The 26,024-nt window shown below is 63.6% G+C and overlaps 6 protein-coding genes across 6 annotated transcripts; 3 read left to right on the plus strand and 3 right to left on the minus strand.

Annotated features, from left to right (window-relative positions):
- Window positions 1-1,691: 1,691 nt before the first annotated feature.
- Window positions 1,692-5,567, minus strand: EMIHUDRAFT_107610 (hypothetical protein; the record flags this gene model as incomplete). The annotated part of the gene is made up of 4 exons (XM_005757074.1): window positions 1,692-3,266; window positions 3,842-3,869; window positions 4,884-5,473; window positions 5,514-5,567. The coding sequence occupies 4 exons, from the start codon at window positions 5,565-5,567 to the stop codon at window positions 1,692-1,694; spliced, it is 2,247 nt and encodes a 748-aa protein (XP_005757131.1).
- A 1,889-nt stretch (window positions 5,568-7,456) lies between these two features.
- Window positions 7,457-9,227, plus strand: EMIHUDRAFT_107611 (hypothetical protein; the record flags this gene model as incomplete). The annotated part of the gene is made up of 2 exons (XM_005757075.1): window positions 7,457-8,034; window positions 8,831-9,227. The coding sequence occupies 2 exons, from the start codon at window positions 7,457-7,459 to the stop codon at window positions 9,225-9,227; spliced, it is 975 nt and encodes a 324-aa protein (XP_005757132.1).
- Window positions 9,228-13,160: 3,933 nt separating this feature from the next.
- EMIHUDRAFT_360187 (hypothetical protein) lies at window positions 13,161-14,566 on the minus strand. Its single transcript, XM_005757076.1, has 4 exons — window positions 14,262-14,566; window positions 13,965-14,161; window positions 13,364-13,510; window positions 13,161-13,249 (listed from the first exon to the last, which is right to left on the minus strand). Exons 1-3 carry the CDS (start codon window positions 14,539-14,541, stop codon window positions 13,364-13,366), a joined length of 624 nt encoding a protein of 207 aa, XP_005757133.1. The 5' UTR covers window positions 14,542-14,566; the 3' UTR covers window positions 13,161-13,249.
- A 2,858-nt stretch (window positions 14,567-17,424) lies between these two features.
- On the minus strand, window positions 17,425-19,110 carry EMIHUDRAFT_439122 (hypothetical protein). Its single transcript, XM_005757077.1, has 5 exons — window positions 19,096-19,110; window positions 18,741-18,991; window positions 18,530-18,589; window positions 18,264-18,353; window positions 17,425-17,641 (listed from the first exon to the last, which is right to left on the minus strand). Exons 2-5 carry the CDS (start codon window positions 18,981-18,983, stop codon window positions 17,525-17,527), a joined length of 510 nt encoding a protein of 169 aa, XP_005757134.1. The 5' UTR covers window positions 18,984-18,991; window positions 19,096-19,110; the 3' UTR covers window positions 17,425-17,524.
- Window positions 19,111-22,797: 3,687 nt separating this feature from the next.
- Window positions 22,798-23,694, plus strand: EMIHUDRAFT_220836 (hypothetical protein; the record flags this gene model as incomplete). The annotated part of the gene is made up of 1 exon (XM_005757078.1): window positions 22,798-23,694. One exon carries the CDS (start codon window positions 22,798-22,800, stop codon window positions 23,692-23,694), a length of 897 nt encoding a protein of 298 aa, XP_005757135.1.
- Window positions 23,695-24,286: 592 nt separating this feature from the next.
- On the plus strand, window positions 24,287-25,870 carry EMIHUDRAFT_220837 (hypothetical protein; the record flags this gene model as incomplete). The annotated part of the gene is made up of 6 exons (XM_005757079.1): window positions 24,287-24,343; window positions 24,760-24,859; window positions 25,094-25,131; window positions 25,217-25,285; window positions 25,617-25,703; window positions 25,781-25,870. 6 exons carry the CDS (start codon window positions 24,287-24,289, stop codon window positions 25,868-25,870), a joined length of 441 nt encoding a protein of 146 aa, XP_005757136.1.
- Between the last annotated feature and the right edge of the window lie 154 nt (window positions 25,871-26,024).

Here is a 26,024-nt window from a genome sequence, read left to right on the forward strand (position 1 = left end):
AGCCCTAGGTTCGTGATCCTGTCGCCGGCAAGGGCTGGGAGAGGGGCGGCAAGCGACGGGCGGGTCCGCGACCTTTTGAGCGCCCATGAGCCGGCAGGGAGGCCGGCGATGGCTCGGCCAGCTCCTTCCCGGCGGGTTCGTCGGGCCGTGCCTGGTCGGCGGGGCTCGGGTGAGGTGAGCGGGCCCGGGAGTCGCATCTGCGCGTCCCCGGCAGTGGCAGTGTGGGGGTAGATGGGAAGTGCGGAGATGGGAGGCAACGCGCCTGTTTGATGGCCGCACGAGGCAAAATTGGGCGCTCCGAGCGTCTTCTCGGCGAGAACGAACGGGCTGTGGATCGTCGGGGGGGTGACTGAGAGGGAGGTGGTCGTGTGCTCACTTTGTCGGCCGCGCGCGAGGTGAATACTGGGTCTGAGGCGCGCAGGAGGCGAGGGTGGGCGCGCCGGCGGTCGAGCCACCGAAGAATTCGACGTGGCGCAGCTCCGCGCCGGCGGGGACGACCGAGCACATGCTGTCGGCGGCGGTCACGCGACGAGCGAGAGCCGCAGGAGCCCTCTGAGAGCCAGGCGCGCGAACGCGGCGATGAGTGGCGCTTCGATCAGCCAAGGATTGGGATGACTGGGTGGAGAGACTGGTACGACCGTACCTGGGTATGGCGAAGGCTGGTGGCTAGGGTTAGCTGGGCGCGCACGGCGAGTCCAGTCACATTGCCGCCCCGCAACAGCGATATGAGTGGTCTCTCAGTGCGCGCTCTGCGTCCCTAGAACGTAGCGTGGCGTTGGTGCTGGAAGCAGTAAAATGGTACTATATGAGGCGGTGAAGCGCATTCGTCGTCAATTTTGCAAGCCCGGGCTTGCAAAGCCGTTCGAAGCGCCTGATTCGAGCGAGTGGAGGCAGGTTCGAGACCTGGTGGGGGGGTTTGGGGGGGTCGCCCGTCGCCCATCGGACCATCAAGGGATCCATCAAATCCGTCGAATCTGTCGACATCTGTCGACAGCTGGCGCGGCTGGTGCCGGCCGCTGCGCCAGAATTTTTTTGTGCTGAGCACAGGGTTGGTTGTGCCGGGCCGCCCCCGCGAGAGAAACTCGTCAGTAAAACTCTCGGGCGGCCCGGCTGTCTGAGGCTGGCACGCAGTGGCAAAAGCCCGCGGCTCGTCGCCAAGGAGTTACGAAGTTTTTCGATGGAAATATTTAAGGTACAGTAAGCTAAGCCTAAGGAGTTTAAGCCGTGTAAGGTGAGGTAAGGTAAAAAACTCCATCAACACTGAACAGTAAGAGCTCTACCTCTCAAGGCTAGAGGACACATACCTTGAGGCGGTAGATAGAACACTGTACGACCTTCGTACGACTGTTTTATTTGGACATATGTGCACATGCGGTGGGTCTTGGGTGAGCCAAACATCTTGGCGGGGCGATCGGCAGTCGCCCACAGCTCACAACGTCACATGGACTGTGTGAGCCTCGTGGGCGGGTAAGCGCGGGCGGCCCCCCGACGGCCACGCGCGAGCCCGGCGGCATGCTCTCGACAGCCTGTGCTGGGCCGGCCGTCCTCGGGCGAACGGCACGCGCAACTCGCCTCGGGGCGCCGCGCCGTGGCCAGCAGCCCGTCGCCCCTGCGACACGGCCGGACGGCGCGGGCTGCCCAACATCTAGGGGCGAGGCCGAGCGGGACTACGCCAGGCCCTACGCTCTCCACTAGCATTCAAATAATCTTGCCAGTTTCACTCGCTCCGCGTCTTCCTTCATCGCGCCGTACTTTCCGGCCAATTCCGCGGCGGTAAAGCCGGCGCCGTCCCGCGCCGCGGTGCTCGATCCCGCGCCCAGAAGCAGGCGGATGCACTCTTCGTTGCCGTTGGCAGCTGCTTCGTGCAATGGAGTCCTCTGGTTGTCGTTTCGCGTCACCTCCACGTCGGCCTTGCTCTGCAGCAGAAACGACAACGTTCGGTGGTGGCCATTCTTCGCTGCGACGCCGACGGCGGAAAGCCCAAGGCCCGGTGTTTTGTAGAGCACGTGCGCCGCATCCGTCCGCTCGACGATGTAGCGCACCAGACTTATGTTGCCCCAATTGGCTGAAATCGTGAGAGGCGTCATGCCGTACTTGTTGACAGCGCCGATGTCGAAGCCCAACTCCTCGATCAAGAAGCGAAATAGCGCCAAATTGCCGACGATGGCGGCGTACCAAGCCCAGCACTCGTCCGGCGGCCAGGCGTACTCGCCGCGATGCAGCAGCCACGCCTTGACGGCGTCCTCGGAGCCGTCCAGCGCGCCCTCCCAGTAGCTCTGGTCGTGCTCCTCGTCGGCCAAGTCGGCGAAGATGTACGCCTCGGCCCCCACGAGCAGGAAGAATGAGTGGTACGCGCCTCCGTCCGCGCCGTCGGCGCTCGCGATGTACCGCTCCCACATCGGGCGCGGCAACTCGCCTGACTCGACCAGGGGCTCCCACACGGAGCGCAAGGAGTCCAATGCGCTATGGTAGAGCTCGCGAATCACGGCGTGAAGGCCCTCGCGGTCGCTCAGCCTCGCAAAGTCGCCCGTGAGCACGGCCTTGCGCCGTTGCCAGCCAAGGTTGAGGCGGTCGTGGAAGCACTGCGTCGACGCCGACGGCTCCTCGCCTAGATGGTGTGTCAAGTAGATGGGCCGCCCTTCGCTCATGCGGGTCAAGTCAAGCGCCAGCGCCTCCATCCGGCACCAACCGCGCATCAACCACGTGTCGAAATTGCATTGGTGGCCACTCTCGCGGCGCACACCCAACGGAGTGCACACCCAGAAGTTAGAGGCCTGCGCGACGTAGGTGGGGATGGAGGTAATCGCCTTCGCTTGCTCCTCCTCCGCCCCTGCCTTTTGCGGGACGGAGAAGTAATCCAGCCAAACCCAACCCTCCGACACTGAGCGCTGGAACTCCTCGAACGTCCGCTCTCGCGTAGTGAGGACGTCACTCGAGGACGAGCGAGCGCGCGACCGACCGGTGAGAAACTTTGCGGCGACATCGTCATCGGCGAAAATGTTCTCGCCTCTGATGACGCGCCTGAAGACTTCCTGCATCGTCCGCAGGTGTACCGAGTCCGGATCGGGATGGCGAGTCGAAATCCACTGGTGGCTAACGAAGTTGATTGACGGCGCCTCCAATCGGTCGGCGCGCATGATGAGCCCTTTTACCAAGAGGTCTTCATGAGAACGCAGAGTTTCTAGCGCGAGGAAGTCGCCCACCCTCATGCAGTACAGTGGAAACGAAGCCATCGTCTTGCACAGCACAATCGGGACGTCTTTCAACTGTTGGAGTCGGCGCCGCGGGTGGCGCGCGGCGTGTGAGAGAGGATCGCAGAGGACATGAAAGGCCCGCGGGCGGTCGCCGCGCTTGAGCTCTGCTCTCTACCCAGGTACCTGTATGGATTTCCAGCAAAAACAACTCTCGAGGCTCTCGAGGTGGATATCCTTTGGCCGCGTTGGGTAGCGAGGATTGGTGTAACCCGAGCCACGGAGGCGTGTTTTCTGGCGGCCGACCGTCAGTGCACGGAGTTGCCACTTCTCCGACTGCCCCGGCTAGTTCCCGAGGTCGTCGGGTGTGACCCCTTCGTCCCCCGAGGAGGTGGCGGCGGAGGTGGCGGCGGCGGAGGCAGCGGCGGAGGCGGCGGCTGTAGAGGCGGCAGTGGCGGCAGTGGCGGCGGCGGAGGCTCAACAGGCGGCGGCAGCGGAGGCGGCGGCAGCGGCGGCGGCAGCGGCAGCAGCGTCGGCTGCGGCGAGTGTCGCCGCCCTCGCCTGCTCGACGAGCGCGGCAATGGCTACCTCGCCGACGTGGGCCTCGCGCGGCAGAGGCGACGGCCGGCAGCAATGGACAGGTGTCGCACCTGTCGACGGAGCGCATCTTCGGAAAGCCTGGCTACATTGATCAGATCATTCTCAACGACAACCAGGCTTCGCAGCTCACTGACGGCTTCGCACTCGGCATCACGCTTCTCGTCGCCCTGACCGGCCGCGGCGCCGTCGGCTTGCTCAACGCGTGCGAGGATGAATTGGAGGAGCCCGACACGGCGGAGGGCATCGCGGCGGCCGACGCGGGCTGGTCGGCAGCGCAGGCCGAGAAGCTGGCGCGGCTCGTGGTCGGGCTGGCATACGAGAGGAGCGGATGCCGCTCGCGGAGGCATTGCCGCGGCTCGAGGCGCTGGCCGAAGCGGCGGAGGCTGAGATTCCGAGCCTTGCAGGGGCGGCGGCAGCCGAGCCGGACGGGAGGCGCGCCAGTTTGACCTCTGCTACGACCATAAAGAAAACGAAGCACAACGTCCACGAGAAAAACGCACGCCGCCGGTCCACTCCACGCCGTGGGGCCAACGCACAAAGACTACGTCGGGGTACAACATGGCAAGACTACGACCGACCCGATCGGCAAAACTAAAAGGCAGCGCAGTGCGCGTCTACTAACGTGGAGACGCGGGTCCTCCGCTCTTTGCCACCGACGACCGGTGCACTCCACACACTCAACGCTGTGCCCCGCTAGTTTGCTCGCGGCTGCTCAACCCCGCCAGCCTATGCCACCAGGCCGGAAGAGATGATCCGTGCCAGCGGCTAAAGCGATTGGATCATGCCCAGCTCGTCGTCTAGCAGCTGAGTTCTCCTTCGCGGTTGGCAATCTGCAAGGCGCCCCCGCACGCATTGAGGTCCAGGTGGGAAGTCATCGACCCGCGTCCCCCGAACGTGCCGCAAGTGCACGTGAGGTGGTTGTTGGCACAGGTGCACTCGCTGCACGTGTCAATGAATGAGAAGGATTCCCACGGGGCCCATTGTTCCCACGGGGCCCAATATTCAAGCGGTTGCATGTCATCAATGTCTTCAATGAATGCTTGCTTTGACAGGTAACTCCGACGAAGCTTGTCCAACGGGATCTGCTCGCACTTGTCTGTGTTGCTGTCCACAAACAGCTGGCAGACGAACCGCCCCTCATTCACGTTGACAAAGTTGGACGTAGCGGCCGAGACGTAGCCGGAGTAGTGCACGCACGGGTGTCCATCCCACGCAGTCTCGCCGTCACTGCAGTGCCGGTGCTCCTCCACCTTGAAGACGGAGATGCCCCAAGCCTGATCGCCCTGCTCCGGGCCGCACGTCGACGTCGGCTCGAGCAGCGCGATGTTCTTGTGATCCCACGCGCTCGAGACCAGCGCGTCCGCCTCTGCCGCGTCGCCCTCGATGGTCTTTGCGAGGTGGTGCGGGAAGTCGGTGAATTTGACCGCCGTCTGCGGGTAGTAGTTGAAGGATATGTCGGCCATGAAGTGGGCCGCGGTATCGCCCTCCGTCTCGCTCGCCTCGACGTCGCGCTCCTTCATCACGACGTTGAGGTTCGAGCAGAAGCCGGAGGTGGCGATCAGCCAGGCGGGGTCGTCGACCACGTCGGGCACGGGAGAGGGCTTGGGCGCAAAGGCGAGGCCGCGAGCGGCTGGCTTGACGTCGTGGACGGTGTTGGCCTGCGCACGCGGTGTAGGCTCAGCCTGCCGGTGTGAGTATGCGTGGCGGGGTGGAGCGACGCACCGGCAGGGCAGACGCCGAGAGCGCGACGAGCAGAAGCGAGGCAATCTTCAGCATGGCCGTCCAAGATGTACCCCGCGAGATGTACCCTAGGCCCCTCGGGCGCGGTAGGGAACTGGCCGTACCGCGTACCGCTTCACACCGAGGGCGCCGTACCGATACCGCTAGGCTCTCCGGCGCCCCGTACCGCTACCCTGTAGCGAGAAAACAGTTCGCCGTACCGTCAGTCGCGACGGGAGGCGTTGTCGCCCCGAGATCCGCCTCGCAAAGTGCGTGCGGCGGCGCGTGTGGCATCAGCGTCGCCGAGAGCGCCGTGGAGGCCGTGAGCGAACGAGATGGGAATCGCCGAGTATTGTCACTCGCTTTTTCTCGTGCCTCTTTCTCCTTTACCTTCTTACAGCTTCCCTCCGTTAACTTTGAACATGCAACTTTGTCGCCGACGATCACCTTCCACTCGAACGCTGCTGCTCAATCGGCTGCTCACGAGCGCCGGAGAGCAGCGACAACTGCCCCTTTGGCGTCGAGTGCTGTGCCCGAAGGTGGGTGCGCAAGCTTCTGGGTGGGTCTGGAGAGGGGCCATTTTCATGTGCTTGCTCGTACATAGGCTACGCTGGAGTGCCGCAACGCCAAGCGGTCGACGGCACGCTCTCCGTCAACAATGCCTCCTTTGCCCCTCCTTGCGATAGGCAGCGGCTCGTCGCAAAGATGCTCCTCTCCCATGACATGCGGTACACCGCCACAGGCATCACTGAGCGCGACGACCGCTGCGGCACGCGACCGTCTGGCGAGCTGCGCTCGCCCACGCCGGCTGTGCACATGCACATGCACATGCTACATGTTGTTGTTGTGCATGTGTCGATATTTCGCGCATAAGCTTGCTCATGCACACTACTAGCAGCATGGCGTTCAAGAAATTGAAAAAAAGAAAAAAGAAAAAACAGGGGACGCAGAAGCCGACAATGCTGTGCGTTCTCACCCACTACGCTGTGGTGGTTTGTGTGCGGGTTGTTCTGGGAGGCCTACCTCCCGTCATCTTAGAAGTTTTCTGAAGAATTCTATGTATGTATGTAGGAAGGTGAAGAACAGTCAGGCTCGGACTGGACACCAACGCGGTATGGGTGGACGCAAGACAGATGATGACGACACGCACGAGCGACACACAGACACAAACAAGCTCACAAGACACACAGCCAGCGGGCTGCCACACATCCTGAGTTGGCGTACACATCACTCAGGCCACGTCCCCCCTGTCGCCCCCCCCAGCACTCCAAGGTGCCAAGAGACAAACAACAGCACAACAACACAGACAGGCGACAGGGTCGAACGTGTGAGACTAGAGCAGGCTTGCTCCGCCTCTAGCAATCTCGTCGCCGGCCGCAAGGCACGGACGAGACCGTGTGTGGGGTCTTGTGAGGTGTCTATGGACGCCCTCCTCACAGGCTATTGGCCAGCCGCTAGCCCTAACTCGCACTCATGGGTGACGACAGTTCATTGGATGAGTGGTTGCGAGCAGAGGCGCGTTGCCAAGGAGCTTACCAACGAGGCGCTTCGCAGTGGCGGCCGCAAGGCGCCCTCCAAAGGCAACAAGGTCGGAAGACGCAAGAACCACAAATGCTGGCGAGAGGCGATCCGTTTTGTCGCCGTCAGCCAACCAGGGGCCGGCGCCTTCCTCAACGCCATCCCCATGCGTGATGATATGAAGATGGAGTCCTGGGCGATGCGCGTCGGGAGAGCGGCATTGTGCATGGTGCGGAGTGCATTGCCGTTCTTAACGGAGTCGCTTAGGCGGCTCCGGTGGTGAGCCGGTGTGTGTGCCAGTCCGCGCCAGTCCGCGCCCTTGTCGTGCCAGTGTGCTGTGAGAGAGGCTTGTATTTTAAGAATTCTTCCCCGCATAGAAGAATTCCCGAGGCCGCGTATTTACTGGGAAGCGTCAGCCGAACACACAAATGCTGTGCGTGCTCACCCACTGCGGCTTCTCGCCTCCCAACGCGTTTGCTTCTCGCCTCCACGCCGACCACCAGCATGTTCGCACCTCGCATATGACGATGGTTGACTCGTGGTACGACGCCGGCCAGCGACTCAGCACCGCAGCCGCGATGAGAGCAGCGAGCCCCGCTGCCGGCGGATCCTCCCGTCTCGAAGCCGAGCTCGAATCGACCAAGGCGGCGCTGCTGAAAGTCGCTCTCCTGAGCGGTCGTGGTGCGTGGGCGCGGCCGTCAGAGCGGGTCGCCGCTGCGCAGCTCGTCGAGAGCTTGGAGCAAGCGGCGGAGCAGGGCGGCGGGGAGGCGCCCTCCCTGCGGGACGGGACGTGGGAGCTCGTCCTCTCGGACGTGGAGCCCTTCCGTGCCTCCACCTTCTTCCTCGCGCTCGGCGAGGCGGTCGAGGCGCTGATTCAGAAGGGCGCGTCCGACGGGGCGCTGACCGTGCACGCGCTCGCGACGGGCGGCGGCGAGGTCGGCCGCGTGGCTCACGTCGTGGAAGGCGGCGGCGGCTTCGTCTGCACTTGTCGATCCCACGCGCCGAGGTCACCCGAGATCGTCCGATGGCAGGCGGCGGCGGTCGGCTCCATTCCCTCGTCGAGCTCAAGAGCGGCTCGCTGCGCCCTAGAAGCGGAAGACGTGTTCTTGCATTCCGCTGCACTGTCCCTGTACTCGCCTCCCTCGTGTCCACGCGTTGCTCTGATATTCCAACTACCGCTCGAGAGGACGCGCATTCCGCTGCACTCACTCTACTCGCCTCCCTCGTGTCCACGGCGGTGCTCTGACATACCCCGCACAGTACTCCCCTTCCCGCCCACGCCGGTGCATTCGCCACGTAGGTTCGCTGCCCTCCCTCCCCCTCGCCCTGGCCGGCGTGGTGGTGAGCAGCGGCGAGCTGCAGGCTGGTTAACTCATTCACTCATTCACTACTTAGTTAATTAATTATTAGCTCGCGGGCCGACTCCCGGTGTGATCTCACCCCGCTCGTCGGCCTCGTAAGGCTGCGCGGGCGGGCGGCGGCGTCTTCGACCTCAGACTCGTCAACACCAGCGTGCAGCAAAACGAGGTGCGGACCCCGAGATCGCCCGAGATCACCCGAGATTGCCCGCGATTGCCGGAGATCACCCGAGATTGCCCGAGATTGGCTGCAGGTGCGGTACGGTCTGCCGACGGAGGGCGGGCTGGCGCCGGGCGTGGAGAGGAGCGCGCTCTAGAGTCTGGCTCAGCACGGGATGCTATGCAGCTGTCTTCGGCCGTATATTCCGCCGTATTCATTGTACACTCGTAGCCCGTGTATTCACGCGGTGCCGCCCCCACCCTGATACTCTTCCAGATCTGTAGGAGCCTTCTCTCGTGGATCGGCGACCAGACCGTGCCGAGCGGGGAGGTGTTTTCGCGCGTGCTGGAGCCGCTCGGCGGCGGCCCCTCCGCGCAGCTCCGCCTCAGCTACTCGGACGGCGAGCGGGGGAAGGGGGGGGGGAGGCGCGCACGTCTCTGCGATCGGCCGAGACGGCTCGAGATTGTCGCGAGGTTAGGCGAGCTGATGGTCTGGCGCGCGCCCAAGCTCGGCGACCACTTCTTCGTGTTTGTGCGGGGCGAGGAGGAGACGTGGCCGGCGATGGAGGAGACGCGGCGGCGGCAGGCCAGCTCCGCCACGCAAAGCGCGGTCGGCTCCGCCTTCGCGCTCGGGATGCTCAACCCCTTCTTCTCGCGAGCCGCCGGAGCGCGCAAGTCGTGAGGGCCGCACACGTCGCACCCACCACACGTGCATTTGCGTTTCTGCATTACGTTGGCGATTGTGTGCGCACTCTCGTCACGCGATTTTCTCTCGTATCATAACAAAGAGAAATATTTTAGCTGAACTTCGTTTTCTTGTTTTCTCATATTTGGAGGAGGTGGGAGTTGGAGGTGATGGGGATGATGCGTGATGGTTGTGACTTGTGTCGGCGAGCAGCTCTACGGTGAAGGTCTTGGCGGATTCGATCATCTGCCTGAGGACGACTTCCTTTCTCTGGTAGGACGGGAACGAGATGGTAGTAGGGAGTAGAAGAAAGCAAAGAGGAGCCCTGCGCACGCACGACTCCGCAGGAGCAGCCCCTCCCCAGACAAAAGACAAGGGAGAGGTGGGTGGGTCACAGAAAACCACGGCCGCCAGCGACTGAGGCTCCCACGTTGCCCGCCAAAAGAAAGCGAATTGTTGACTTGGGCCCTCGGGGAGGCCTGCGGGCGGCCTTCTCTCGAGGTCTCGAGATACACGGAGCGGCCAAACTCCCACGTGTCGCAAGGCCAAGGAACTCGTACGTCCCCCGGCGCAAGCTCCCCTTTCGCGACGTAATGGCAGACGCCACAGCGGTCGTGCTCGCCCTGTCCACTCTTGGAGCTCTGTACCGCTGGCCGGACCTGAGGCCGGTGGCTGCTCGCCTGCTCAGATGGTTCGGAGGCTTCTTCCTCGCGCTGCTTGTCCTGACGATTCTCTGCATCGTTGTTGCGGACGTCGAAGCACTGCAAAAAAGAAGCCCTCTCTACACCGCTGCCCGAGCCGGTAACCGCCCTCGAGTCGTCGAGCTTCTCCAGTACCAGCATGTGCGCAGCGACATCCACGTGGGCAGGCGGATTGGCTTTGGTATGCTCGGCTCGGAAACGCCGCTGTGTGCTGCCGCCCAGAATGGCCACACAGAGGTGGTGGCGGCACTGCTGAAGGCGGGCGCCAACCCGAACACTCCCTGGACGCTTGGCCTCGGTATGCTCGGCTCGGGCACGCCGCTGATTGCTGCCGCCGCCCAAGGCCACACGGAGGTGGTGGCGGAGCTGCTGAAGGCGGGTGCCAACCCGAACACTCCCGACACGTTTGGCCTCGGCATGCTCTTGTCGGACACGCCGCTGCACGCTGCCGCCCAGAATGGCCACACAGAAATGGTGGCGGAGCTGCTGAAGGCGGGCGCCAACCCGAACACTCCCTCCACGCTTGGCCTCGGCATACTCGCCTCGGCCACGCCGCTGTTTGTTGCCGCCGTGAATGGCCACACAGTGGTGGTGGCGGAGCTGCTGAAGGCGGGCGCCAACCCGAACACTCCCTCCACGTTTGCCCTCGGCATACTCGCCTCGGGCACGCCGCTGTGTGCTGCGAACGTCACCTGGAGCCTCTGGTTGGGTAGAGACACCTGGCATGGCCACACTGAGGTGGTGGCGGCGCTGCTGAAGGCGGGTGCCAACCCAAACACTCCCTATACGGTTGACCTCGGCATGCTCTACTCGGAAACGCCGCTGCATGCTGCCGCCGATAACGGCCACACAGAGGTGGTGGCGGAGCTGCTGAAGGCGGGCGCCAACCCGAGCACTCCCTTCACGCTTGGCCTCGGCATGCTCTTCTCGGGCACGCCGCTGCATGCTGCCTCCTTTAAAGGCCACACCGAGATAAAGGCACTGCTGCTGAAGGCTGGTGCCGACAGTTGATGGGAACGTTGGGTCGGTGGACGGTGCGGCGCACTGTACACAACGTCGCGGTGGGTGGCTAGAGAGTCAAGCGGCGCTTCACTAGACACTATACGTAAAGCCGTTGACGACAGTGCTCAGTGGTTACTCACATTCGTTTCGCTTTCGGAGGGGTACGCTCTTCTACACGGTCCGCCGGGCGATATCGTTCCCTCGTTCGGAACTCACATCTCACAATCTCTTTCGTGTATCTCTTTCAAAAGCGGTATCTCTGTCCCCCCTGTGTTGATCTCAGGTCGAGCTTGCGCACGATAGCGCAGAGTGGGCGGAGCAGTCCCCCTCCCCCCGCAGGAACGCGTGGGCCGCAATCTCCGAGAGTCCGATCCGCTCTACAGCGGCGTCCGCGGTCATGCGACGCACCAGCTCCGCCACCCCAGCAGGCAGCTCCTCCGGCTCTCGCGTCGCCGGCGCGGGCCCGGCCGCCGCCGCCCAGCAGCAGCCGCCGCCGCCGCCGACCTGGGCATAGTGCATAGAGCCGTATAGGCGGTGCCGGAGGACGCATGCGACGCCGTTCTCAGGGTGGGTCGTCGAGAAATGTGGCGCCGGAGTGTGTGAGCAGAGAGGAGGTATGTGTGTGTCGGGCGCAGTGTACTGCGCTGCTGCCGCCACACCTGCTCCACGCGCCCTCGCGCCTCCTCGGCGGCTAGGACCGGCGCCGGCGCTCTGCCGAGCAGCAAGTAGCGCAGCACGAGCCCGAGCGAGAAGACGTCGAGCCGCGCCGCCTACGATCTCGGCCAATCTCGGCTCATCTCGGCCGATCTCGCCGTCCGGGCGCTGCGTAGTACATCCTCATGCACCTGCGTTATATGCAGACTACACGACATCAACTACCACCAAGCCAGTTCCTAGACGAGTCCCTGATAATGAGACTACAGTCGTTCCCAGCGTGTCTCCTGCCCCCGGTCAACATCTCAACATGCCGCGAGCGAGGTGGATTTCAGCCACGCCCCCCGTCGCTAGTCGCTTGGGCCGTGGATAGGCGGCCAGATGTCTTGGCATTAAGGATGCCTACTACTGCTGCTACGTCTAGCTGCCTCGCCTCCGCCGCCGAGAGGCTAGTTAGGTGATTAATTAAGCAGTAATGGAGAAGTCTAGCTGCCTCGCCTCCGCCGCCGAGAGGCTCATGCTGCTCGTGCGCGTCAGAATCGCCGCGCGCACCTGCGACCGTGCGCGCGGGGGGAGCAAGCACGCCGTCGCTGTCGCTGTCGCTCTATCTATCAAGGGCTGGCGTGGGTCCAGACCACCCCTCGCAGCTGGCCAGCTCCACCTTCTCTCGGCCCAGTCACGCTGCACTCTCGGTGACTCTCTCCGCTAGCATCGGCGACTCTCGGCGACGCCTCTGGCGAGAGGTAGATAGCGTGCTAGTTCATTAACAATTAAGTACGATGGTCGTAATTAGTTATTATCTAGCACGCCTCTGGCGAGAGGTAGGGCGGGGCACTTCATTCATTAAAAATTAGCAACTATTTATACGATGAAGCACGACTCTGGCGAGAGGTGAGCGAGTTGCTTCATTCAGGCTTAATTAATTAATTAAGGCACGCCTCTGGCGAGAGGTAGAGCGTGTTACTTCATTAGCAATTAGGTAATTAGCAATTAATTAAGGCACGCCTCTGGCGAGAGGTAGAGCGTGTTGCCGTGCGCAGAGAGGTCGTGCCGCTCCTAGTCACCCATTCACACCGCTAGTGAGTTAAGCCTTTGGTGAGAGGTCCGCATGTCCGGGCTTGGCCGAGGTTGGCCGAGGATGTCCGAGGTTGGCCGAGGTTGGCCGAGGTTGGCCGAGGTTGGTCGAGGATGTCCGAGGTTGGTCCAGATCGATCGACATTGGCCGAGATTGGTCGAGATTCGCCGAGGATGTCCGAGATTGGTCGAGATTGGTCGCAGCTGTCCGAGATTCGCCGCGAAAGGGAAGCGAGGGGGCGGCAGTACTATTCCTAGTACTAGACGTAGTAGATGTGTGGCGCAGCGCCCAGAGGGGCCAGGAGCTAGCATGTTCTCCTGCGCCCCCCTCACCCCGCCTCCGTCCAGCGCCTCTGCCGAAAAGGCGACGCGTCCGCCGAGCCCGCCGCTGCCGCCTCCGCCGCCGCCATCCTCGCTGCCCCCCTTCTTCTCCCCGCGTCTGCCGCCGCCGCTCTCGCCCCTCTTCTCCCCTCCGCCTCCGCTCTCGCCCCCCTTCTCTCCTCCGCCCTCGCCAGAGCGTCGAGAGGCGGCGGCGGGGGACCCGCCCCGTCGGCTGGGCGACCCCTCGCCGCGGCGTCGGGAGGGCGCCTAGCATGACTCCGCACGCGTCCATGAATGAAGTCGCTCCACCGCCCTCCGGCCGTACCTTTACGGTAAACCAGAGGGCTGCGGGGTCACTTCACACTCCCAAGGGGCTGGCGCCTAGCATGAAGCAACCGCGCGCCGTGTGCGGTTCGCTGGCCATGGGCTGCCTCTGATCCGCAAACTGGGAGGGGAGCGAGAGAGCGCCGGCGGGGAGATGCACGGGAAGGGCAGCAGCCGCGCGAGCCCAAAGTCGATCAGCTTCACCTGCAGTCAGTCAGTCAGTGTTACACACGTCCTAGCATGAAAGACGGGGCGCACGCACTCGCGGAGCACACGCGGGGGCGTGACACGCGAGGCGGTGTGTGCGTTCTCAGGGAAAGGCATCACCACGCAGACAAAAGTGCAATCGTCCGAGAGAGGGGCCGCAGTGGCGACAAGCACCTGCGGCACAGCACTCAGCAGCATCAGGGTGTCTCGGAGTCGCAAGGCTGGCCGCGCCCCGACCCGGACACTCGCGAGCCGGAGGTGTGCTCGCAGGCGTGCGGTTCTCTGGAACTGCACGCTCCCGAGGCGTGTGTTTGTGCAACAAGCCTCCTCGCGCTCGTTGCGCGCTGCTGGCTGACCAGTCACTGCCCTCTTGGTCCGCGCCACGACCCGCGCGAGCGGTTTGACAAGTGATTTGACTGACACGCAGGGACGGCGGAGGCGGGCCTGTCACCTGCTCCTCGCGCAAGCTCGAGCGGCGCAGGTCGGAGATCGGCGAGGCGAAGCAGATGTTAGACGGCTTGACGTCGCGGTGCACGATGCCACGTGAGTGGAGGTGGAGCAGCGCGTCGACACACTGGCGCAGCACGGCCGCAGCCTCGCAGAGCTCAGTCGCGCCCCGCTTGGCGAGCACGAGCTGCAGGTCGGGGCCTGGTGAGAGTGGGACAGCTTAGAGACGAGCGCGGCGGTGCAGTATTTCAAAGATATGGTTCCTCTGGGCGATGCGGGCTGCGATGGTGAGGGAGATTGCCTCGACAGAGCTCCATGATGATGAAGAGGCGGTCCGAGCCCGAGGCCCGAACGAGATCGAATACACGCACCACGTTTGGGTGATCGAGTCGCCTCATCAGGGCCACCTCCTGCTCGATTGCGTCCGCCGTCCAGGCCGTCTCTGACCTCGGGAGGACTGACAGGTCGAGCGACTTGATCGCCACGGACCTGCGGCCGTCGCGAAAGTCTCGAGCCTCGTTGACAACGCCGTACGCGCCACGGCCGAGCTCACGGCCTAGTCTGTAGCGGCCCAGAAGCATGTCGATTGAGAGCAACGAACGAGTAGGGTGGAGTGCTCTGTGACGAAGTAAAAAAAGAAATAACCGTTGGACCATTTCCACATACCTCGCCATGCAGGAAGACCCGATGCGCGGCGGCGACTGGCCGCGCCGCACGCGGGGAGCCGGTTTAATATAAAATGAACTCGGGAGCCGGTTAAATCCGTTTCAATTGGAGGCTTGCCTCCACCGCGGCGAGACGCGCCTCGGTTGTCTCCAGACGCTGCTCGAGCGCCTTGGCGCCGATCGCCCTCGACGCGCGCGATCCGAGAGAGATATTGTTTTGTTTTTGCGATCCGTGCACCGCGTGGGAGCCGTGCTTGAAGACAAGTCCAGATACCAGAAAGCTCTGCGACTGCGCGATGGGTTCCAAAGGGATGCCGTGGGTCCATTCGAACTTCCCCTTGGGAATGCACTTCTGCTTTCCTCCGCGGTATTGCAATAATGCCTGGTTTTGGTAGTACCATCCGATTGCCCTTATAGCGCCCAGGGGCGTGTGTGATCCCCAAATTCCCCCCTCTCCCAGGACGCAGGAGACGACCAGGAATGAGGAGTTGCGCGGAATCGTCATATTCTCATTCGGGCGGATGCGAGTCTTCGAATGGCAGGGGAGCGGTGATGACCGGGCCTGTGCCAAAGTGCGTCGTCTCTTTCTTGGACAAGATGCAATCCCTGCGGCCGTGAAGTCACCGTTAGACCCCAATAGGGGTCCACAACGACACGCGTTCTGCGGCGCGAAACATTTTACGCGGCGCTTTCTTTTCCTTTGCACGGAGTAGGGGCTAGACTGTGCCCTCAGCTCTACAAACATACAACAGTCACTGCGCTTCTCGCCCACTGCGCCGCTGGGCGCCTTCCTGCCGTCCGTGGGCCCTTCGCGAGGCGTATCTGACGTGAGGACGGCGACGCAGAGCGGCGAAGCACGAGTGTTCGCTGCACACCAAGATCCCAGACCACCAAGATCCCAAAGCAAGGGGAGGAGCAAATGATGGCGCGCTGTTGTCCAAAGCCCCAGGGGACACAGCGAAGACGCGCTGGTCAGGGACCGGGGCCAGAGGCCAGCCTCGGCGACGACACAACCTTGTGGCCGGCGTACAGCTCTCTCTCTCTCACACACACACACACACAAAGAAACAAAGTCTCCCGCCGTTTACTTTTGCAGCTACTCGTCCTCCTCGCTGCCGTCAGAAGAGACTGGCGTGGGCGGCCGGCTCGCCCACACCTCAATCTTCTTGGGCAGAAGCTGGCTCGACAACTCCTCTCCGTGGCCTGGCCTAGGCAGCCATGTTCGCCCTCACCCCAGGTAAAGACGGCGCCGTTGGCCGTGATGGCGACGCTGTAGATGCGTCCAGCCGACACGGCGACGACGCGCTGGCCCGCAAAGGCATCGACCTTCTTGGGCAGCAGCTGGTTGTGCCTGTTGCCGTGGCCCAGCTGGCCTGCTGTTCCATTGCCCCAGCTCCAGGCGGTGCCATCGGCGGTGAGGGCGAGGCTGTGGTGGCGTCCCGATACGGCGACGACGCGCTGCCCAGCCAAGGCCTCGACCTTCTTCGGGACGGCAGCAGCTAGCGCTGCTGGTCGCCGTGGCCCAACCTGCCAAAGTCTCCATTGCCCCAGCTCCACAAAGCTCCGTCGGCGGTGAGGGCGAGGCTGTGCGTAGATCCAGCCGACACAGCGACAACGCGCTGCCCCGCCAAGGCCTCGACCTTCTTGGGCTGCCACTGGCTCTGCTCGTCGCCGTGGCCCAGCTTGCCGAAGCCTCCACCGCCCCAGCTGCAGACGGCGCCGGCGGCGGTGATGGCGAGGCTGTGGTACTCTCCAGCCGACACAGCGACGACGCGCTGCCCAGCAAAGGCCTCTAGCTTCTCGGGCAACGCCAGGCTCTGCTGGTCGCCGTGGCCCAGCGTGCCTAAGCCTCCATCGCCCCAGCTCCAGACAGCGCCGTCGGCGGTGATGGCGAGGCTGTGAACCTCTCCAGCCGAGATAGCGACGACGCGCTGCCCCGCAAAAGCCTCGAGCTTCTTCGGCAGGAGCTGATCCTCCTCGTAGCTGTGGCCCTCCTCCTGGCTGAGGCCGTGGCCCAACTTGTACTTCCCTCCTTCACCCCAGCTCCAGACAACGCCGTCGGCGGAGAGGTTGTGCCCGCAAGGCCGGTAGGAAGATGACATCCCCCGTGATCCAGACTGCCCCGTTGGGAGCGGCCGCACTCTGCTCGCTACCCCCCCTGCACAACTAAGCTCATCCCTGCTGCTAGGGGGGGGGGTCTGACCCCCCAGCAGCAGAGCGCTCCTGCTGGGGGGGGGGGTCCCGACCCCCCAGCAGCAGAGCGCTGCTGCTGGGGGGGGGGGGTCCGCCCTTAACTTAATTGTGCCGGGGGGGTAGCGAGCAGAGTGCGGCCGCTCTGGAGGTAGGCCGCTCGTCTAGCAGATCAGCCTTACTTTACATAGAGGGCGCGCGCGGCGCGGGACCCCTTAGTCTAGTGTAAGCCGGCCGGGGGCGCGGGCGGAGTTCGTCGGTCTCTTCCCCGTGCGGGGCCTCGATTACCTAGTGATCCGGGCACATCCGGTAAAACGGGGTCAACTCTTCATTTTGTTCGTCAAGCACAACAGCACTCCACAGGCGGTCATGGACACACTCTTCGCACACACGGTTCACGCGCCTCACTCTGCAATCTTCTGCACCTCTCCGGCCCCACACCTGTGGACAACTCTCCGCCAGCGAAGGCCACCACCTCCGGACGCGGAGGCGGCCTCGACCAATAAACAGCTCACGACTGAGCCCATGCGCTCAATCCAATCCCCCCCCCACCCCCCCCACCACCACCCACCCACCCACCCACCTTCTCCTTCTGCCACGCCCCGTGTGCACCGCGCGCCTCACCTCTGAAGCTGCTGCACCTTGCGCCTTCGACCGACCCCTCGCGAACCGGCCCGCGCCCAGACGGCCGGCCAGAGCAGGCGATCGGCTAGACGAGGTGCGCCGAAGCGGGCGGCGCCATCTGCCGGCGGCGCCGCGCGGCCAGGGCGACGGCGAGGAGGGAGAGGGCGAGGAGGCCGACGGAGGGGAGGAGGAGGAGGGAGCCTGCGGTGTGTGGAGCGGCGGTGTGTGAACACGGGGTGTGAAGACGCGGCTGTGCAGCGCCTTTAATGTGTTGCGCGCACGCGAGGGTACAGGGAGGACGGGTGCGAGGAGAAGCGGAGGGCAGCCGTGCGCGCGCTGTCTCGCTAGGTAGACTTACTCTCTTCCACCCCGTGTGCCGCATGTAGCTTGCCCGCTGTTTACATTCCCTCGTAGTTGGTAATCATAATTAAGAGTTTCGGTGCCGCATCTCGCGCGTCAGTATTTTATGTTGCAGGCATTCACACCAGTCATAATTAGCCAATGATGTGATCAAGAGTTGCAGGTGCCGCATCTAGAACGCCGCGGACCGCGCGAGGCCTATCGCGTGAACGCACCACGATCAGGGCGTGAATCCGGCCTCGTGCCGTGCAGACATTGGCCACCAGCCATTCACAATGGCTACTGTATGGCTGAATGCAGCGGAGTCCGTGTCCTCTCGAGCGCTGGTCGGAATGCAAGAACACACACCCCCATCTCCGGAGCAGTCCATCTCCCCAGATCTCCCCAGATCTCCCCAGATCTCCCCAGATCTCCCCAGATCTCTCCGGATCTCCCCGGATCTCCCCGGATCTCAGCCATCTGGGGCGTGAGACCTCGGCCTCGGTCCCCTCGCCGCCCTCCTGCAGCGCCGCCGCAGACATCTCTTCGCTCACCGCGCTGAGGTACTGCGCGGCCTGTTCACGCAGACAGTGTTTATTAAAAGAAGATACAAGTCCCTCCGATGGCGCAGCGTTGGCGCTGCCGCGCTAGCTTGTGGAATGCGTGAAGTGCGTTCACACACCGGGGTCTCGGAAGCGTCTCGGAAGCGACTCGGAAGCGTCTCGGTTTTCTCGGAAGTGACCCGCGGCGCCTGCTCCAGGTACCGCGTCGCATTCAGCCCCGCGACCTGCTCCTGCACCGCGAACACCGCCTGTGGACGTGTCCCGGACGTGTCCCGGACGTGGCATGGTCACCGGGACCGGCGAGCGGCACGGGGCGCAGCGGGCATCTCGGACCATCTTTTTGCGCTGTCTCGGTGGTGTCTCGGAAATATCTCGCGAGTCTAGTGTGTCCCGCAGCGCCTGCTCTTTGTCGATCGCGCCAAGCTGTGCGTACGCGGAGGCTTTGGTCGAGACCGCTGCGTCCGCAGCCTCGTACACGGCCGACTGCGCCGCCGAGGCCGCACTCACGACCGTCGGGTAGTCGATGCTCGTGTTGCCGAGGACAAGTGCGGGTGCGCCGCTCACATTGAAGCCTTCAAGCTGCGTGATTATCTCCGTGGCGTTGATGGACGTGACAAAAGACGCCAGCGAGCCCCAGTCCATGGCTGCCACTGCGAGCGGCAAGGCTTCGTCAGCGCCAGCCGAGGCAGCGGCAGTGTGCTCAGCGCAACTAGGAGAGGCGGCGGCGGGTAGAGTGGTAGCGGCGCGAGCGGACCTGAAGGACCAAGGGTCGGTCGCCCCCGGCCGAAATAAAGCGGTTTCACGGGAGAAAAGAATTCTACAAAAAAGAAAACAATTTTACGACATGGAGGTTCTCGAGGTGGATGTCCTTTGGCCGCGTTGGGTAGCGAGGATTGGTGTAAAAGAAAAAAACGCCCCTCTCACAGCCTGGCTGTTCTTCACCTTCCTAACTAACTAACTCTCACAGCAGACTGGCACGAACACTAGCACCACAAAAGACACACAGCAGACAACGGCCCTTATGGGTCGTCGTCTGTGGGAAAAAAAGAATTTCCCGTGCGTGGGAAAAGAAATCGGTAAATTGTTAATAATGAAAACTGTGTCGTCGACGTCGTGGTTTCGTATCAAGCAGTGTGCAATCTTTACCGGTATGAGACTGGTATTTGGCGATATTTTGATTAGTTTTGGAGTGGTATGGTATAGTGGTATGCGAAAGTGGTATGCGGGGTTTTCAGTAGTTGTAGCGGCTGTCGGTGTGGTCCCGGGGGCGAAACCATGCAAAAGTGCGGGTATTACCCGGGTATACCCGGGTTTTTTCAGGTATACCCGCAAAATACCCGGTATTTTGCCGATTTTGCCGATTTTGCCACCAAGAAGGCACTCCGACTCGCTTTGATTTCCGTGAGGCAACTGGTATCCCGTACCACTTTTTGATTAGTGCAGGCCTTGGGTTTGATTAGCCAAAAACTCCCATACCGACGGTAAAGATTGCACACTGGTATCAAGACTAGTGTGCTTTTGCCCATAGGCATACCGCAGAGCTAAGGAAGACACAGCTGTCATGCGCACGCCTGGCACAGAGCCACATCCGGCGCGGCCTTGTCCGCTGCCCACTTTTGCACGGTGATGTAGCGGTTCTTTGGCGAGAGCATCTCTCGATCCGTCCAGACGCCCACCCGCGAGCGCGCACCGCCACCGGCCGCCGCAGCCTCGATCTCGCGCTCGCAGATCGCCTGCAGCGTCTCGACCAGCACTGCGTACGGCTCGACGCTCCTCTCCGCCGCCGACCTTGCCACCGCCTGGGGGGAGGATCGAATCGACCATCAAGGAGTGATTGCCGGCGTCCTCCGCCGCCGACGTGCCGCCGCCGCCGCCTTGCCGTGCGCGCCCTTGAGGCAGCACACCTCTCGCTCTCCGCTCGACACACCTCTCGCTCTCCGCCCTCTCTTCAATCTCGGCTAATCTCGCCACCCCAACCCCGACTCGCCTCTCTCGATCTCGATCCACGCCTCTCTCGATCAACTCTCTCACGGCCGCCGCCTTGCCGTGCGCCCCCTTGAGGCAGCAAGGGCATAGCGCCATCGCGTCGATCGTGCCTCCAGCGACCGCGAGAGATTAGCCGAGATTAGCCGAGATCAGTCGAGATTGGCCGAGACAGCATGTGCCTCCGGCGACAGCGAGGTCGATGAGGCGCGGCGAGAGAGCGCCGCAGAGGTGCATCCCAACTGCGACAACGTAGCTCGCGCCTGTGCACAGCTGCCGTCTCATTACTTCCTGCCCACTCCGATGCGCATCCCGGCGGCGGCAACGAAGGTCGCGCCCGCGGCCTCTTCACGCAACACTGCGGGCGTGTCCGCGCTGAACAAGTCCACGTGCCGGAAGGAGAGGTTCGGCCTAGCGGCGGCGGCAGGAGAGATGAGATGCGAGAGCCCTCCGCACCCGGCGGCGTGCCGAAATGGGGCGGTTCGGCCTCGCTCGCAGGTGCGAGAGGTCCATTCCGCCTGCAAGTTGACTCCAATCTTGATGAGTAATTAGCGAGTCGTTCCAGGCGCGAAGGGGCCGTCCCGCCTGCAAGTCGACTCCCCATCTAATTAACAATTATGGAGTAGCTCCAGTCGCGAGGGGGCCATCCCGCCGTTCGAGTCGAGCATCACGACGCGGGTAATCTCGGGTAATCTCGGGTAATCTCGGGTAATCTCGGGTAATCTCGGGGAATCTCGGGGAATCTCGCCGTTCGAGTCGAGCATCACGACGCGGCCCCTTGGGAGGAGAAAGGAGAGCAGCGTGGCGCCAAGTCCCTTGCCGGAGCAGACGTCGAACACGACCATGCCCTCGCCGCCGGACGACATTCGCTCGGCGCCTAGCCAGTAAGCCCTACTCAGCTGAGAATGCGCCATGCCCTCGCCGCCGGACGACGACCGCCCGGCGCCTGCGAGCGAGCGGACGGCCTCGCACATGCTGCTCGCCTCGCTCACCTCCTTGACGCGCGATCGCATGCAGAGGAGCCGGCGGAGCCGCTCGTCGAGCAGCATCGCCTGCAGAGGTCTGGGGAGAGGTGGGGAGAGGCGGCGGAGAGGTGGCGGAGCCGTCCGTCGCGCAGCGTCTCCTGCAGTGGCGCCGCGTCGAGGAAGGAGGAGATGTAGACGCTGTCCTGCAGAGATATGGGGAGATGTGGGGAGGCGTGGGGAGGTGTGGGGGAGAGAGGAGGAGATCTAGACGCTGTCCGACGCGTGCGCGCGCAGCCGCTCCACGATCAGACCCGCGGGGATCGTCCTCCTCGCCGCCGAAGACGCCGAAGACCCGTCTTTGGGAGCGGAGCTGCCGCCGCCGCCGCTTCCATTGCCGCCGCCGCCGCCGCCGCTTCCATTGCCGCCGCCGCCGCCGCCGCTTCCATTGCCGCCGCCGCCGCCGCCGCTTCCATTGCCGCCGCCGCCGCCGCCGCTTCCATTGCCGCCGCCGCCGCCGCCGCTTCCATTGCCGCCGCCGCCGCCGCCGCTGCTATTGCCGGCGCCGCCGCCGCTGCCGTTGCTGCCGCCGCCGTCGCCACCGCCGGCGCTTGCAACGGAGCGCTCGCCTTTTGCGGCGGTGGTGCCGACGCGTGCGCGCGAGGCCGCGGTCCCAAAGACGGCCGGCTCACCCCGCGTCCTCGTCCACCAGCCGCCGAGCGCCTCACGGACTTCCTCGGCGGTCGGATGGTATGCGATGCGGCAGCTGTCGCCGCGGCACGCGCCGGGGCCGTCCGGCGCGCAGCGGCCAAGCGCGCTGTTGATCGCCCGGCCGCACGCTCCTTGTAACACGTGCGCTAGTTTGCCGTCGCAGGAGCACGCGCCCTTGCCCGTCACAAACGGCCAGCAGAGCAGCGCGGCGCACGGCTGGCCGTTGAGCGTGAGCTCCTCGCGCTGCGCCCGCGCCGAGGCAAACTTGCGCTGGTAGGGGACGCCGGCGGCCAGCCAGGGCTCCTCGTTGCTGCGGGCGGTCATCCGCTGCAGCAGCGCGAGGTCTGCGCGGAGGCGACGGCTGGAGCGGCGCTGCGCGTGTCGAGCGTGGGAGCGCCTGGAAAAAGAAAAATTGAGCCCCGCGCATAAAGACCCACAACTGCGAGCCTGTCGTGTCCCTCCCCCTGATCGTCCTTCCAAAATCCTGCTCGTGCAGGTGGGGACCCTGTCCTCCTCCCCCATCCCTCGTTTGCATGTCTATTTTCTTTCTTTCTTTTTACATACCCACAACTCTGTCTAGTATAGCCCCAGCCGAATCGCGTGAACAGAACTCTCGAGTTTCTGTTCACACCGAGCAGCGAGGAGCGGCTAAACAAATAGCAGCAGCCCACCACAACTTGAACTGCGCGGCTCGGGGTGCTCTCGTCGCTTCAGCGTTAGTGCCACAACCTCTCATCTCACCTCAAGGCATCGAGCCAACAGGTCGCGTTGAGAGAGAGAGTTGTTTTGTTTTCGCGTTGATGTTTGTGTTTTCAGCTGTGGGCGTGCAGGCCAGCCTCTCCGTCAACATCGTCACCCAGGAAGAGTGGATCCGCAGCCTCGACAACGTCGACGCCCTTCTCGCTCGTGTGCCGCCGGTGCACAAGGCGCGCTGCGAAGGCGTTCTGCGCGGGCTGAATCGGAGAGGCTTCTCGCAAGCCTGGCAAGATTGGATGCTGTACCAAAACTTCTTCGCCGGCAAGGCAGCTGGCTTCTACGTCGATATCGGCACCAACGACCCGCTTCGGATCAGCAACACCGCCTTTCTGGACATCTGCCTGGGTTGGAGGGGCCTTTGTGTTGAGCCACAACCCCGCTATCACCGCGCGATCCGGTCGCAACGCTCCTGCGCTCTCCTTCCAAAATGTGTCATGGGTCGGCCAATGCGCATAAGACACTCTGGGCAGGGGGGAATCTTTAGAACTCGACGAGCGAGGGCTGACGCATCCAACTCGACGTCCATGCAATGCGTCGGGCTGCTCGACGCTTTGGTTGCAAACGGCCTGGAAGGTCGCACCGTCGACTTGCTCAGCATCGACATAGAGGGCAGCGAAGCCGAGGTGCTGAGGTGCATGCCGTTTGAGCGTCTTGACATCCGAACGGTCTTGATCGAGACGAATACGGCGGACCTTCGCGCGTTGGATGCCTTCTTCGGCTTCCACGGCTTTGCGAACGTGGCCACGCTGCTTCAGACGGACCGGACATGGCTCGACAACCTGTACGTCAAGCTGTCTTCCAAGCTCCGCCACCCCGGCAGAGCTGGAGCATGCTCCAGCGCGGACAAAGGCCTCACCATGTGTATGGGAGGGGGGGAGTGGCAGGCGTGGGCGAACCCAAAGGCCAGCGGCGCGTGGGGACCGTGCGGAGATTCCCCGTGATCATCTTGGAGCACTTGGAGCCAGCGTCGCGGTCACCGGCGAGAGGCGCCGCGGCTGCATTTCGAACACGCCACACTTCGACCACACTGACCCTCGACACTGACCCGTCGAGAGTCGGCGGCCATCACCACTCGTCGGCCGCCACAACCGAGCGTCGGCAGTAAATCTCACATCCATGGCCATGAACGCGGGCCCATCCTGGCGAAGGTACTTCCAGCCTGCTGTGGGAAACAGCTGACGCAGTCTCGCCAAAGCTCGCCCCAGCAATGACTCGGCCAGACTAAAACCCCTGGTGGGAGTTCAGTCCTCCCCAACTTTTTGTGTATCGCGCGCCTTGCGGCATCGCCATGGTGTGCTGCGAGTAGCGCCGGGCGACGACGACTTAATACCGCCTCCCGGTCCCCCTCGGCACACCTCCGCTGCTTAATGTTTGACGACTCAAACCCGTGAAGCTTCCCCGTGCGCGGGTTACCCCGCACACGGGTCAGCCTGCCAGCCACGTATCCACGCAATCGTGGCACGCACGCCGAGGATATTTTTTCGGCGCGCGGCATTCAAGAGTCGAGAGAGTGGCAAGCGAGGAGGGGGAGTGATGGCGTTCCCGTGGCTCGAGAAGGAGAACAGCACGTACACCGCGGCTCTCAACAAGGTCACGGAGGAGCGGCGCGACGCCCTTCTCGCAGAGAAGGCCCGTCGCATCGCCGAGGACCGCGCCGAAGACGCTAGGCGGCCGCTCCTGCCCATCAGCGCACGCACCGAGCCGCCTTAGCGCTGCAGCCCTCACGCCAGCATCAGCGCCGACGTTTCCCGCCTCCGCCACCCCTTTGACCACAGCCGCCGCTGTCGCAGGATTGAGCGCGAGAGGGAAAGCATGGCGGCGCTGGCCGCGTCGGAGGCGACGGCGCAGCGGAAGCGGGCGGAGGACGTGGCGCGGCGCGAGGCGGCGGCGGCGGCACAGCAGTTGGCCACCCGCGACGATAAGATCGAGGCCTCTCCTCCGATCAAAGCGCCAGGCCACCGCCCGCTCGGGACGCGTCCGCGACACGTCCGCGCCATGTCGAGCAGGCGTTCCGCCAGATCCGCGCCCGGGAGGTGCTGTCCAAGCACGCGCCGCCGCCCGTCTCGAGCCCCTGGAAGGGGCTGCACCACACCGTCCAGCTCGGCGGTGCCGGACACCTCCGAGACACGCCCGCCCGCCTCCCGACACTCACGCCGCCGCCCACCCTCGCCACTGCCCGCCCACCCCTCGCCACTGCCCGCTAGCCTCGGGATCACAAGACCCCTGCGACGCCATGGCGCCGCTGCGCCGCACCCAGCGCGCACCTCCGCCGCAACCGCCCGTGACATTCCGCCGACATGCCGCTGACATGTCTCTGACGTGTCAACGCCGCGTCCACAGGCGACGGCCTCTCCCCGAAGCCCGTCTTTCAGCGCTCGGTGCGAGATGAGCCGAGATGAGCCGAGATGAGCCGACCGAGAGATTGGCGGCGGCGGAACGGGGCTCGTCACTGTTGGGTGGTAGGCGCGCGGGCTCGCGCCCGTCGACGCTGCCGCGCGGCGCGACAGGGACGAGGCGACGCTTGAGGCGGCCGTCGCCGGCGGCAATGCCAGGCAAAGACAGATAGAGAGAGGAGAGAGCGAGCGACAGGAGGGGGGCGGGAGGGGGAGCGAGAGAGAGAGAGAGAGAGAGAGAGAGAGAGAGAGAGAGAGAGAGAGAGAGAGAGAGAGAGAGAGAGAGAGTTCGCCCTCTTTGCCGGCGGGGCCTCGCTTGCGCAGGTTGATGACAGGCGCGGTCCTGGTGGATAGGCCGGACCAAGTCGCCGCTCTCTCGGCCGCCGAGATCCGCAAGCGTGCCTTGGGGGGCAGCCGCCCGTTTTGAGTCTGCGCCCGCCCTCCCCCGGTGTGCCGGCCCGACTTTGAAGGCGTCGGAGTTGAAGGCTCCGCAGGCAGCTGACGTGCGTTTCGTTGTTCGTGATTGGGTTTTATATGCTCTTGAGGGTGGTGGCGGAGTAGCGCAGAGCGCTCACTTAGCGCGCAAGTGGTCGATGTGTTAGTGCAACGTCAGTATATGTACTACGAGTCGTAGGGGTGGGCTGACCGTGCCGTGCCGTCTGCCGATATTTTTCCGCCCGTCGAATTCGAGCGCAACGCCAACGGCGCGCTCTGGCGCATGTGAAGATGAACGAGTACGAGACGCTCGAGCCTCTCGAGAGTGAGAGTAAAGCGTAGATTCAACTATCAACATTCAAGCAGAACCGAACCAGAAGCACTTGTGGAGCCACGTTATTCATATTAGGAAATAATTATTCTCCAGGGTTGCCCTTTGATCC

This window comes from Emiliania huxleyi, assembly GCF_000372725.1.
Source record: "Emiliania huxleyi CCMP1516 unplaced genomic scaffold EMIHUscaffold_93, whole genome shotgun sequence".
Lineage (NCBI taxonomy): Eukaryota > Haptophyta > Isochrysidales > Noelaerhabdaceae > Emiliania > Emiliania huxleyi.